This window comes from Sinocyclocheilus anshuiensis, unplaced genomic scaffold, assembly GCF_001515605.1.
Source record: "Sinocyclocheilus anshuiensis isolate Anshui unplaced genomic scaffold, SAMN03320099.WGS_v1.1 scaffold710, whole genome shotgun sequence".
Lineage (NCBI taxonomy): Eukaryota > Metazoa > Chordata > Actinopteri > Cypriniformes > Cyprinidae > Sinocyclocheilus > Sinocyclocheilus anshuiensis.
This window is the reverse complement of record NW_015544201.1, coordinates 962,357-977,884: the sequence shown is the minus strand read 5'-3', so window position 1 is coordinate 977,884 and position 15,528 is coordinate 962,357. Positions and strand designations below refer to the sequence as shown.

The 15,528-nt window shown below is 36.5% G+C and overlaps 1 protein-coding gene across 2 annotated transcripts in view; it reads right to left on the bottom strand.

The window, feature by feature from the left end:
- LOC107696846 (prickle-like protein 2) overlaps positions 1-15,528 on the bottom strand; it is a 106,077-nt gene that overhangs the window by 26,441 nt on the left and 64,108 nt on the right. Inside the window, exons 1-2 of one of the 2 annotated variants that reach the window (XM_016497367.1) lie at positions 6,054-6,463; positions 688-871 (exon numbers count right to left, since the gene is read on the bottom strand). In XM_016497367.1, coding sequence (XP_016352853.1) covers positions 688-819 — 132 coding nt within the window. In that variant the 5' untranslated portion in view covers positions 820-871; positions 6,054-6,463. Of the gene's footprint in view, positions 1-687; positions 872-6,053; positions 6,464-15,528 lie in introns of those variants that run through there. The other variant, XM_016497366.1, reaches the window with a different exon arrangement.

Below are 15,528 nucleotides of genomic sequence, written 5' to 3'. Positions count from 1 at the left end.
AAAAAACTATCTGAACTGATAAATAACAGATTGGAGATTAAAATAATAGCAGATTTGTCTCATTTTAAATGAATAATAAAAACCTTTACTATGGTAAAATAAATATTCAAACCACGTGTGTTACAACTAACCCCCCGTTACTTTGTGCATCGCACTCCCCTATATTATATTATGTCACACTTCTCTAGTAAGTTTCGTCTGTGTGTGAAGACAGTAGCGCAAATCCATGAATGAATGTTTTGAAGTGAAATAAACTTCAACGGAATAAAGTTGAATGGAATTGAATTGAATTAAAGTTGAATAAACTTCAACTTTACTGTTCAGTGCACTGATGTCAGACTCATTTTGGATAGTAAAGTTTATTGTTAAATTGTTAAATGCCCTTACATATCTCTGTCACCATTATAAGTGTTTGATCACCACATTTGAGTGATCATTGCAAAAAATGTGTTTATGTATATATATTCTGTTTATGTATATACTGTATTCTATATATAGTACCAGTCAAATGTTTGGACACACGAATGGGAAAGTGTCCAAACTTTTGACTGGTACTGTAATATAATATACACAAAGAATATCGGCCGATATATCGGTATCGGCCTTTGTTTACTCCCTAATATCGGTATCGGCCCCCAAAAAACCCATATCGGTCGGGCTCTAGTACAGAGTGTTAAAAAGTGTTACCTGTTCAGGTTTGAGTCCAGGCGGCACCCAGGCATACTCCTCCAGAGCACAGCCAGAGTCATCATCGGATGTAGAGTTCCTCTGGAAGTCGTACATCAGCTTGGTCACTGTCTTCTCCATCTCCAGAGGCATGGCGGTCACAACATGCTCCTCACGAGGGCACTTACAGTGGAGACAGATTTTCCTAAAATGGCAAGGTAAACAACAGTCAAATAAAACAATTTAAATAGTACACCATGCATTTGTTTATTTTTAATGGAAATCCCTGTTAACAGTCATGATTAGTTTGGTTTGGTTAGATATAAGACCCTTGAATGGACAGATTCTTCCATAAATTCTCATATTTTACAACTGATTTCCAAATGTATCAGGATTAACCTAATTAATATATTGTGTTATAAAATAACCAAATTAAATTGTTTCCAATGTTGACTTGGACAAATTAGGATGAAGAGCTTATTTTACCACGTTTTTGTCAAAGATGCTGACATGACATAAAAATAAGTTTGGTATATAAACTGAAATTAAATTTCTGAATACATTACACTAAGAGCAATATAGCTCAATAAAATGTGTTTTTGACACAAAACATTTATTTCTCAGCTCCCTCAAACAGTAAACTCATTTAACACAAAGAATGAACGATACATGAGGTGCATACAATGAATTCACTTTGTGCTAATATCTCAAGTTACAATTAAAACTCTCAAGCAACCCTCCCACACAGCTTTTCTCTTTTTATTCTTTCACTTTGTCAATCAGCATATCCACATTTGGTTAAAACCAGGAGCGGCCCAAACATTCCAACAAAAACCCTCAACATGTCCAATGACTCATTGAAACACGATGAAACACACACTCCACCAGTCAAACACGCAGTGTCTGGTTAGCGTCCAGACAAGCAGACACAGGCGTCAAGCTCTGCCAAAACCACACTTTCTGAGCACGCCGGCCAGTTGGTCAGATTAACTAACCTCTTAGACCAAAGGAAGAGAAAACAAGCCGCCCACTTAGGGCCAAACCCATTAGCACCTCAGAGGCCTGACAGGCTGTAAGGTGTCAAAGACAGACACCGGCCAATAACACAATGATTGACTGACGTTTTCACATTGACCAGATGGTTAATTTAAGGATATGTTTAATCTATAGAATCATGTACGTCAAAGAACTCTGGTTGCTATGGAAGCAAGACAGACAAGAAAAAAAAAAGTCTGTTGGTTCAGTTTAAGCCATCAACAGATCTGTGTCATCATGCTTCTCTTGTCCTAAGGATATAAAGAGTGAGTCATGGTATTTCTTCAACAAGCTTGCAATTGACGTGTCTAAAACATCAAGTGCAATAACAAGCACTTAAATGTAAGATTTCATTCAGATTAAAACAATTATTTGTCTTTTCAAAATGTCATTTAAATACTTTAGTCTGACTGAAATCACACCAGTCCTGCTTTTGTTGTCTGACTAACAGACCTAGATAATGCAACTGCACAAACTTTTGAATGGTAGTGCAAGACCTCAAGACCACAAACTTTTGAATGGTAGTGTACAACTCTTTTTACATGAAATTCATATCTTCTCCACAATGAAATTGAAAATCACTTGAAAATGTTATTTCATACTAGTTGAGTCTCTATGGTATTTAAGTATCACCATACAAAGAGTGCAAATGACTTCACTTTTGTTAAACATCTGAATTTTATTTATGAACAAATTCTCAGTTCGATCTCTCAGGGAAAGTTTCTCTATGATAGCCTGCAGAACGGTCAAAACTTGCAGACAACAAACAACCTCCTGTGTCTCATTATAATGGCCACTTTAATAACATTAAAATCACAATGTAACAGAAGTAGCAACGGAATCTTTCACATTGTGACATAGATCCCAGCGAAATGGATTATTGGAAAAAATGCAGGGGCTTGATTCTTTCCATTGGTTGTCGATTTAGAGGCAGATTGCAATGCGATTGGAACTAATTGGTGGGACAAATAAATTGGAAAAGTCTGGCATACGTCACCAGAGAGAAGTCTACCATTTCACCGGAAGATCTAGTTACGAGAATAGATGAATTGTTTACAAGATCAATAACTTGCATTCAGAAAAAATAATTATTTCCTTTCACGCTGACTATAATAATAATGCCAAATAACATTCCAGTACAATGAAACTCAAAAGAAAACAAATTCCTTGTAATCGATGAAGTGGCACTTACTAATAGGGCTATGGGGGTACACAAGACAAAAAAGGCCTAGAACACAATAGTTCACTTATAAATATTTAAGATGAAGGAAACAAAAACAACCTATAAATGGATGTAGTGTTTTAAAACCTGCATGAAGCTCAAGTAGTTTAAAAGCATTTCTTTGAATGTTCTGTAGGAGGTAATGGTGAGCAGACTTATATAGGCCATGCAGCTGGTCTCTCTGCAGTTCCAACACCCTTGAGCAAGGACAATTCACCTGCATTACTTGAGGGTGGCAACTTCACAACTCGCATTGATACTGAACACTCACAGGAACATAGAGGCCCTCACAAACAGTCCATCTGTGAAACACCAAACACTGATGAGAAACTTACCTGCTCTCTCACACAGTGCTTGATCATTCTGCAGAGCATATCAACTAAAGGGCGGAAAACAAAAACAAAAAGGGATCACTACAGAGTAATACGGCCCTCTTGGAAAAGTGTAGTCTTCTACCAGAACATTTTAACCAGTCATAACTAATAATGTATGCTTATCCGGAAAGGATAAACCCATTTAGCCGCAGTGAGATTTCTGGGATGAATATGAAAAGAGTTCCATGGAGATGCCAGTCTGGTCCAGATAAATGAACTGGACAAAAATTAGGTCACCTGTAAATCTCTTCTCAATCACACAGAAAGGACTGAGTGAAACTCCTTCCATGTTTTGACATGCATCGCACATCACTGCAAATTCTAGGCTCAATACCACTCCACAGTCCATTGATAATGCTCTTCCAATCATCTAAATGTGATTTGAATTAAAAAGGATGCCGGGTTGCAACTATGCATGCTGATTTCATTACAAATGTCATGCTTGGACCAAGTCAATGTGATCTACAAGACTGCACTGAGAGCCTTTCAAAAGGATTTGTCCTACATAGCAAATATGGAAGACTGGGAATGTAATCTAGGCATGACACAGAAGGTTGTTTGTTATGCCCCTGAGGCATCCAAGCGGAACAGGGTAAATGTGATTTATGATCGGATTGGACAATTGCTTATTGTGGGTTAATCATTGCATTTTTAAATTGTTCAGACAACAACAGATGTGGACTTATTGTTAGCTTGAGGGAAGCTTATCCCCTTAAAAATAAGGCCTGTGCAACCACCAGACTATCTCATCTCATTCTCTTTAACAATAGCCTATGTCTAGACACAATGGCATTGTCATCTTTAATACAACTGCCATTTAAAAACAAGTGAGAAACCAGGTCGGCTGTGGCCAGCGTTATTATAGTTAACTAAAACCATATATAAAATAAACCTTTTTGTTACTTGGGGAAAAAAATAAAACATTAACTGAAAAAAAAAGAAAGAAAGAAAAACAAAATTACTAAAACTTTAACAAATTAAAATGAGCATAAAAAAAGCCAAATTTTCCATGGCATCATTCCGGATGAATTAAACAAGCTTTTTAAAGGGCAACACACAGTGGAGGAGCTGGTCACAGCTGGGTGCTAGTGAAAACCAATTCACCTCCTATTCTCACTTATCTTTTGTGTATATGCAACTGTGTATAATTTTCCCACCTTAAACATCAATGTTTTTAAAAAGACAGCTTTCTGAATCTGTAATTTTTATATTAAAAGCTTTGTGTTGTGGTATTGACTGGGTTTGTGCTTCAATAATACAGAATACAAGACAGCTCTGTTCACTGGAAGACCTTACTACTGTTGTCACGTTTCTGTGCCTATATGACTTTAAAAGCTCCCATAATGTAAACACTGACACAAATAATTGAAACAAGACAACACTCATGACTGATGACCTACTACTATATGAACAGGTAAATAAATCAATTATTCAAAGAAAAAGAAATCAGTTTAATGGAGGCTGCTTCAAATGGATGAGGGGTGCGGGAGGAAGCGATATTGATTTAATCGAAATAGTGCTATAAAATAAGATGGATTCAGCCCAGAGTAACATCCCATTGACAGCAAGCAAGCAAAGCATCAAACAGTGATGAAAAGTCCGAGCCATTTCACATTTCGGTTCTTTTGATGGTTACAAAACCAGATATAGCTATTTTTAAGTTAGTGATTGAGTCACTACGTTGTCCATGCCAACTGAAGTTATCCAACTGTTTCTTAATGTGTCGATTAAACTGTCACAGTCAGACTGTAACCTTTTAACCATTGCTTTATCCATAATTATTTATGCTTACCTTTCACCACATCAGTAAAACAAACGGCCTACAACAAAAGACCTTAAAGTCTTTTCACACCAAAAATGATAACTACAAAGATAACTATATTAATATACGATAAGGTTGTTTATTAAATTCGTGAACTGCGGTCATGTTGTCTGTCGCTTTAAATACTAGAGTGGATTCTGATTGGCTGTCAATGTTTTCATCGTTCGTCAGCACGAAAAACATTCTGAAAGTGATTCCAATGATATCGTTCCAGTGTCCTTATTACAGCTGTGGCGTTGACTTAGATTAAAAATTTGTCTATTCGCAGCTCAAATCGCACAAGTCCGAAATTGACTGTTCTCAGTTCAATAAGTTGTTGACTCGAGAACCGCTTGGACCGATTCCGTCCGAGTCGTGAACTAATCATTCAACCCGTTTTTTTGACCCGGGTCAACCAATTCACTGAAAAGATCCGACTCATAAGAACGATTCATTGACGAATCGGGTAACGTTATCTACGATCTGCAAACGCGAGAAGCGTTTCCCCTTGTACGAATTCAACAGCAACTGCCTGGTCTCTTGGGTATTATTCTCCAACTTGTCCCTTCATGTGTTATTCCAACAAAACACCACCAAACAAAGTCTTAATCCGAATAACTGGAACAGGTCAACTAGCAATGGCTCAAAATAAAAGATAACTATGGTGAAAAGTTGCATTAATTTGTCTTTCACAGTCATTTTCGCAATCGTGTTAGATGAAATCAAAGACGTAGAAAAAGGTAAACGCAACAAAAGACTGCTCTCTAATAACAGTATTTTAACAGACGCGTAGATCCGTAACATTAGCCTACCTGATCTGCGTTTGATTATTAAGTTTATGGATCAACTTTCAAGGAATACCTCGACCACATCACCCAGCGAACGAAGGGAAAAGGCATCACGCATCATTTTAAACTGCAGACCCGATTAAAGTAACAGAGCCACAAACGCTTACCTTTTACCATGAACGAAGACAAGAGAGTTTGATGTCGTCCGTCGTGAATCGATCCAAGCACGCGCTAAACAACATCTCCAGCACGAAAAGCGATCAGTTGGCGCACTTTCACTTCTCCACAAACAAGCGCTCGCTTCGATCCAGTCCGCACGGCTTTGTCAAGCACTACTGACCAGCCTTAGTTCGTACAAAGGTATCGTCCGGGAAAGACATGCCTTAAGCGCTGATGCGTTTGATAAATCATCTACAATAACGTGAAAGCACGAAGCATCCCCGCAGATCCAGCGCGATTCTCCGTGACAGCTCCACCAGCGGCAGCATTCGGGGTTTAAAGCCTTCTCCTCAGTAACAAGCTGAGAGCACAGTGAACCGTGGCTTGGACTCGACTGGCTCGCTGTTCGCGCTGCCCACTCGAGCTTGTGAATGGTAATGAGCGTCCATGATGTCAGCAAGTCAACGTTCTTACATTAGTTTAATTAGCGACGTGAATAGCTTGTGTTGTTGGAATCATTTACACGCAAATCAGTCACTTTCCCTCCAACTGTAAAGACCCCAGGCAATACACGAGGCAAAAAGTATCCGAGCAGGGGAAAGAATAGGCTACCGTTTACATGTAAATGATGTAGTACCATAACTTCAGAGGTTTTGTAATATTTATAAACGGTAGGCCCGTGTGATGCATTATAGCTTACCTTCATTTAAAAAAACAAAAACAAAAACATCCTGATGCCAATGTTTCCTTTATTAAATGCCAAGACATTTACTTATTTATTTACTTTCTTGTGCATGCATGTATCTATCTATAAAGAAATCATGAACAAATAGTCTTAATAATATTTTTGTGAGGTGTGCTTGTTCGTTTTTTAATTTTTGGATTATATTTTTTCCCTACAGAGCACTTTTGAACATATCTTACAGAACTTTAAGCATAAAATTATGCAGATTTTGCAAGAATAATTTACCCAATGACACATTTTACCTACTCTCCCCTTATCCAAAATCTCCTAGTGAGTCAAAGACCACCAAAAACCAACACAGAGCATTCGTAGATGATGCTTAACAGCGTGAGCTGTGCCTGGTTGGGTAAATCAATACTCCTATCAAAAGCCTTCTCACAACACTATAGGTCGCAACAAAGAGAAAAAATAAATGTTTACATTACTCAATAAAACATCCATAAATCTATTTGAATGCAGCTGGCTCTTTAACTTCCAAGTAGCTTAAGTTGTCGGTGTGGATGTGCATCCATCTGAAAGAAGAGTATCTTATTGGACTGTGCTTCACATTTCAACCTGAGCCAACCCCCTACACACACACACACACACACAGTAGTATCAATTACCCCCTCTCAGTGCTTTAGGTTTTAGAGTAACCTGCACTGACAGCCACCAGCAAACCCAGTTTTCCAAATCATGAGGCTGATTGGCTTCTTTTATGATCACATGGTGTGTGTTAAATCACAGTATTCTGCCTGTCTGACATCAAAAGAACACAATACAGCCTGAACAGCATGGATCCAAAGCAGCACAGTGAAGTTGAAAGCATGACAATTTTCACTATATAGAACTTTGAATCATGTGCTACTAACATCATACCAGTGTAATTTTTATATTTTTCATTTTCAATTTCATTTTCAATTTGGTTTCATTTTAAGGACATTTTCAGTTTTCATTTTAAATTTAGTTTAATTTGTAGTAATTTTGTAGTGTTTTTGTAATTTTCATTAGTTACTATGTACGTTTAATTTATATTTAACGTTTAGGTTTATGTTTTATTTATTTCCAATTAATTTACATTTATAGTTTTTACGTCTAATATTTATATTTTATTTAAGTTCAGCTTTATTTCAATTAACAAAAATGTTTTTATTAGTTTTAGTTTACGATATAACCTTGATAATAACTAATACATTTGGTTTGAATAAGAAATGCAAAGGTGCAATAAAATGGATGTCCTTTAATTTCACAAAAGCACCACAGCCCCTTTCTTAGCCAAAATGCTGATGGCTATCATTCTAAGTCAACTCTAGGGCAGCTGTACAGCTCAACAGCTGATTGCAGAGGAATGCTTACATCTCTTTTTCTGGTGTGACCTCAGGATGAGATAACCAAATTCCATCTGGGGAATGGGCTTCAAGGAATCAAGGTACAGCAAAACACCTCCTCCGCTTTCAGTGCAAATGGCTGCATTCTTTTTTTCTTTTACTGTAGGCTAATAATATTCTGATTATGAAGTTGTTTTTAATATAATCCATGCCTTTGGATAGTTTTCTAAGCAGTTATGCCTGGATGTTCCTCTCGCACGTCAGGTTAAATTACACTAAAAAACGCTGGGTTGGGAACGCGGACGTTAAAGAGAGAATTACTCTCATAATTTTTTGTTAATCCATTGAAAGTCTAGATAATCAGTATTTTCAAGCTTCAAAAATACAGAGTTATTGTAGAAGTAATCCATGCCAATATTTATATATGAATAAATCTTAAATTATATCATAGCGAACATGTCTGTTCAGAAGAAAATACTGGTCTCCCAGACTTGCAATAGAGGACAAAAATGAAGAGAATATTAAATATATGTATTTGTGTTCCAAAAATTAGCAGAGTTTGTATGGGTTTGGAACAACATGGGGGAGAATAAATTATGACCATGCAAATTTTTTGGTGAACTAACCCTTTAAAGAACTCAAACCAACTTTGGAGTTGTCTGATTTGGAGAGTCATCATTCTTGGTCTTCCTTTCTTAAAGGAATAGTTCGCACAAAAAAAATAATTTACTTGCCCTCATGTCATTCCAAACCTGTAAGACTTTTGTCTATCTTTAGAACACAAATGAAGATATTTTTAATTTTCTCTCATATTTTTTTGTTAATCCATTGAAAGTCTCGATAATCAGTATTTTCAAGCTTCAAAAATACAGAGTTATTGTAGAAGTAATCCATGCCAATATGTATATATGAATAAATCTTAAATTATGTCATAGCGAACATGTCTGTTCAGAAGAAAATACTGGTCTCCCAGACTTGCAATAGAGGACAAAAATTAAGAGAATATATTATTATTTATATATTTATTTGTGTTCCAAAAATTTGCAGAGTTTGTATGGGTTTGGAACAACACGGGGGGTGAATAAATTATGACCATTTTCATTTTTTGGTGAACTAACCCTTTAAAGACCAGCCCTCCACGTACATGAAAATTTGTGAGGTACACTGTAAAAAAAATTCTGTAGTTTTTACAAAATAATTTTGGCAGCTGTGGTTGCCAGAATAATTTTGTAAAAAATACAGAAAAACTGTAAAAACATTTACAGAACAAACTGTACATTTTACAGTATAAACTGTAATTTACAAACAAGAGAATTTGAGTGTAAAGTAGTAAATTCAACAATGCACACTGCTACTAAAATCTGTTTTGTGTCTTTAACAAATGTTGACAACCACCACAATAATGCAGGTGGTAAAAGAGACAGCAATATGACAAATCAGTTCATCACAAGTAGCTTTTCCACAAGCTGGAGTACAGTGGGTACGGAAAGTATTCAGAATAAATGGAGTTTACACTCTGTCATTCATACACATGCTCACATTCTTTCACACATATGTTTCTGATAAATGTTAAAATATCAGTGCTAATGTTGTGGTTTATTTACTGTCATGCCAGAATAGTTTGTAAATAACTTAACTATTAACTAATTGTACAACTATTGTATAATAGTGTTTTTGTATAATATTTTTATACAATATATAAAATTTACCAAAAAAGTCAAATTTGATCTTAAAAGTTATATTCAACAAATGTTCAATGCTTCATTTATAAACTCTGTAGCTGTTAATGCCATACTTTTCTGCATTTCTTCTTACATGCATGTTACTTTTGACTGTTTTCTCTTGTTTTAAATAAATATTTACCTTTTGATAGTCATTCTGTGTGTGTAAAAGTGATTTTAAAATGAACAAGATTTGTAGGTTTAATGACTAGCTTGATTTGGGTTCATTTTAGCCTAGCAGTGTAGTGTAATTTTAAACCAGGGCTGTCCAAACTCGGTCCTGGAAGGCCGGTGTCCTGGAGAGTTTAGCTCCAACTTGCCTCAACACATCTGACTGGAAGTTTCTATGCCTAGTAAGAGCTTGATTAGCTGGTTCTGGTGTGTTTAATTAGGGTTGGAGCTAAACTCTGCAGGACACCGGCCCTCCAGGACCGAGTTTGGACAGCCCTGTTTTAAACCATAAAAAAGCAACCCAGCATGCTGGGTCAAACATTATAACCCAACTTGTTGGGTTAAAACAACCCAGCGCTGGGTTCGTCCCTTTTTGACCCAGCACTGGGTTGCCAAAATAACCCAAATTGGCTTGTTTTTAACCGAGCCGTTTTTAGAGTGTACATGCAAAAAAATTAAAAATAAAAATGCGGTATATGTGATTGTGGTATAAAAAGTTACATTATTTTCATGGGGTTACAACAGAGACTTTGCTTGAAATTCTATTTGCTCTGGAGTTTTGTTAACTATTTACAGCCTGTACATGTGAAGAAAGGGAAGAAAAGACAGGCTGTGTATTACATTAAGCTATCCAGAGCTGCATTGGGACCCTGAGCTCCTGTATGACCTTGTGGATTAGCTGGCTATTTCTGCCCCACTTCCACTTTGAAAGGGCTCTTCACTGTACGGAAGTACTGCTGTGCCACATCCATCAAAGCATCAGATTAAAGGGAGGACAGCAGCTGCAGAGCACGATGGGAAGTTTTCTGAGCCATCCACATGCATTTTTCTGACTCAAGCCAGAAGTGAAGCACATTTGCTTTGACAGTAGCGAAGAAGGTTTTTACCGCACTGAAGAGTTACAAGTGGCGATACAACATGGCACATGGACTATTATATTGTACATTTAATGGCGCACTTGGCTTGTTTTAAGATAGAACAATAAAGTGTCTCAAAAAATACCCAAAGCATTCGAGCTGCACTGATGATTCATCTACTCCAACTCTCTCTCTCCATCCCTCGATCTTGCACATAGCAATCATACGAACAAATATAAACCTGTGCTTTCAGTCAGAACAATGTGAGGGGGCTGGGTCAGTGACTCTCAAAGGGTCTTACATCACATTCCGGGGCCCATTTCACTGAACTTCCATTCATTCACTACTAGAAGATCCACTCAGAGATGGTTGTAGGTGTTACATCCCACAGCACAGTCATGTTATTTCTCACAAAATACACAGGAGATGGTCTTGCCAGTGGTCTTTTTATAAAGTAAAGAATTATATGCACTTAAACTGGCATTATGTTGCCAGCAAGCTACTGAAATCCTTCAAGTTTTAGTAAATATAAGAATAGATATACTGCACTGTAAAAATGCTAGAGTAATAAAACTGTTAATGGTGAACTAAGTCATATTACCATATGTTGAAAAATGGTAAATGGTTTAACATTGCATTTTATTTTACTGTAAAATACTGTCCAATTTATGGTTCTTGCATGGTAAAACTATGACTTACCCTATAATTTAGGGTGAAAAACAATGAAAGGACATTACCCTGCATGACACTTCATTATGTTTTATATAAATCATTTTGTTTCTTCTCTCTCTTTTTTTATCAGTAAAGTATATTAGTGTTTTGTGTTCCACTTTTCGCTTTGAGAGTCAAGCAACAGAAAATGAATGTCCGTGGCTCCTGATGATATATTGTGGTCTTAGGAAGTAAAATATCGGTCAGCAAGAAACTATACATAATTTACAACATTAATCCATAGCCAATCCATTCAGCTAAAATCATCTTTACTGTTCTATGGAAGAAAAAATCATCTACATCTTGGATGGCCTGAGCCATTGCATTATCATTGCACTCTATGCAATTTTACCTAAAATACAGTCAAATTTATGGTTTTTGCTATGGTTAAACTATGATTGGTTTTTATGGTTAAACTATGAATCACCATATAATACATAAATAATTTAGTTTCTTCTCATTTTGGTATCAGTACTGTACATTAAGCTGTTTTGTGTCCATTTTCTGTTACCCTGATGGTGTTTTGTCTTTACGAGTACTGGGCATGTTTTATGGAAAGGCCACTCACAATAAACTGATTCATCATTTGTTTGTTTTCTTTATTAGACAAGATTTAAAACAATTGTACAGGAAAGCACCATATAGACTAACCCATAAAACACTTCAAAAATTGCCGATGATATATACACAAAAAAGCCATAGGTGTCACGTTGCACACACACACGAGGGACGAGGAGACGCTGGAGAATATGTTGACAAGACTTTATTTGCACCAAGGAACCAAGGGAGACGAACACGTTCACACGAAGACGTTCACACGAAGACGTACACAGCGGACAGAGAACTTGGGACTGGGAACACTTTTTATACACACAGGAGGAGGGGATGACGAGACACACCTGGGAGCAATGAAACATCAAGGGAAACACCTGGGACAAATGAACTAAACTAATCAGGACAGGAACAGGAAACTAACCAAATAAGGGCATGGGAAGGCACAAGGGGAGCAGGACACACACAAAACATGGAACAGAGTCTGACAATAGGCTTATTTCCATTGTGGTTTTCTATTGTGCCACCTGTATGATTTTGGTGGTTATCAGTACATTTTAACATAAAAAAGCAGATTTTGGTAAATTACATGACCTACTGAAATATATGGCGGTAAATTGTACAATATACAGGCACCAATATGGCAAAAATCTTACAAAAGAACAGAACATAAAAGGAATATTTTGATAATTATAGCCTTTAGTGCAAGGAAATCACTAAGGACAGCATTCTAGCTTCCCTTTAGCGATTTTCAATGGTTTTAAAGCAGCAAGTTAAACTTTAAAGTTTAAATAAATGGGTGCTCAAGTATGCCCTGTTTAAATATTTAGTTTGAGGAGACTGCAGCAGTCAGGGAACAGTCATTTATACAGAGCTGAGCCTGAGATAGGCCTGACATGTCCAGAAGAGAGACAGATGAAGAGGAACGGTAAGATAAATGTGCATGTAAAGTTTATTTGGATATATTTTGGCAGAAAACAGAAACTACAGTTGAGTCACACTTATGCTCCACTTCATCATGACTAATAACCTTGTGTCATTATAATGCATCACCATAAATCTTTCGAACACATTTAAAAACGCCATTTTACTCTGTTTTAAAATGATTTAATTAGTTAGATTATATGCAGTGCATCTCACATTTCAGCAAAGTAGCTCTGGTGAAATCTTAATGATACTTTATTAAAGTTTCAATTGCCCAGAAAATGTTTGGATCAATATGTAAACCACACTTATGAATATCATTGCATTAAATGACCTATTGACATTTATTTTAAAGAACAATGGTATACATTTTTCATCAGACAGAGACGTATGAAATCTCAGCCCAAAATGCTCTGCATACACTTCCTTCTTACAGCCAAACCATGTCAGGACTCACTTTCAACAATTCATCTTTAAAAGAGCTATATTACCTCTGAATTAGCCTTGCACCTTTGAGATTTCCAGAGGCCAGCGGTGGAAAAACAAGAATACTAGGACCCGTTATAGTTTGAGTTCACCCAGAAATGGGCAACAGTCTATTAAAGGAAGAGGGAGGCTCAGGCTGCTATGGAAACAACAGAAGATAAAATAAAAAGGATGTTCCAGGAATGACATAACAAAAGAGGAGGAGACTTATTAAAGACTTTATCTAAACTATTCATTATGGATGTTAATCTATAAAGAGCTTTAATGGCATATGGTGAAGGAAGAAATGGAATTCATTTGTTTTACTGCTACAAGGCAGAAATTAATAAGATAGAAGAACAAGCAAGAATGGCGGAAAATGGACTAATTCAATTACAGATGTGAAAAGATTAGAGAATAGAGAAAATAGCATATCGAACAGTGTCTTGCTCACTGACATGCATAGCGGGTGATAGGTCCAAATTGAAATCTGAAAAGTGCATTAAAGTTCAATCTGATAATAAACTATGCCAAATATAATATATCTTGGATGAGAAAGGAAGAGGTTCTTTGGAGGGCCACTGTGCCTTGTACACTTTTTATACACCACTGTTCTAAAGTTTAGGGTCAGTAAGTAAAAAAAAAAAGAAAATAAAATTCAGCAAATGATGCATTAAATTGATGATGCAAAAAATTATTTTATTCAGCAAATGATGCATTAAATTGATCAAAAGTGACATTTATAATGTTACAAAAAAAGTCTATTTCAAATGAATGTTGTTCTTTTGAGCTTTCTATTCATCAAAGAATCCTGAAAAAAAGTATAACATTTCCACAAAAACCGCACAACTGTTTTCAACATTGATCATAATAAATGTTTCTTGAGCACCAAACCAGCACATAAAAATGATTTCTGAAGGATCATGTGACAATAAAGACTGGAGTAATGGCTGCTGAAAATTTTGATTTGCCATTACTGGAATAAATGACATTTAAAATTGAAATATAAATAGTTACAATTGTAATAATATTTCACAATACTACTGTATTTACTGTATTTTTGACCAAATAAATCTTATGCTGAGCATGAGAGACTACTTTTAAAAAACATTTTAAAAATCGTACTGACCCCAAACTGTAGTGTTTATAATATTCAGGAAGTAAAATCTAAAATATAAAAACATGAGAAAAGAGAGAGGTGATAAATCTAAATAGAAACAGAGTGAGAAAGAACGAACGATGGACTTTATTTCCCCACATTAGCTCTTTGTGCTTCAACAGCCCTCATCTCTCTAAATCTTGCCCTGTGGTCTGTGCTTATTTACATTTCCCTCATATGAATTCAAGAAGAATGTTACACCCTACATGGCATTAATGGCCCAGGCAGGCATCAAGCAGAAAGGGGAGCACACACATACACACACAACTACCATTTTGGTGTGTTTATTTGAACTGCAAATGATGGGGGATGTGTTTGTGTGTGTGTGTGTGTGTGAGGGACACTGGATATGGAGAAGGTTTGGTGTTAAACTGCAGGTCTTGGTCTATTTCACACATATCTACACTCTTAGTATGCTTTTCACAGTGCGCTTATTTCTCACGGACTCCCTCTGCTTCATACACAGATGCTCCTCTGTGCAGGACGTCCCAGAGATGGATCAGAGCAGGGCTAGAGGGGAGTTATACACGCATCCCAAACCTCTGAGCCTTGGAATTAAACCCTCTTTGATCTTTACTAATTTTCCTTACTTACTAGGAAGAAACTGAGGCACTGTGGGAATTGTCGGGCCAGATCTGAACCACATTTGAAAAACAGCCCTTCTGCCACACAATGGCATTGACTGGAGGCGTTCCAAATCTCCACAGTCTACTTAAGCAAGCTGCCAGTGATTAAATATGGAGATTATTCTGTGAGATCCAGAGCAGATATGCTCACATTATATGAAAGACACTAAGATACTAACTCATTGCCTAATGGGTACAAAAAAATATATATATAATTAAAATAAAAAAATAATATACTGTTTTTC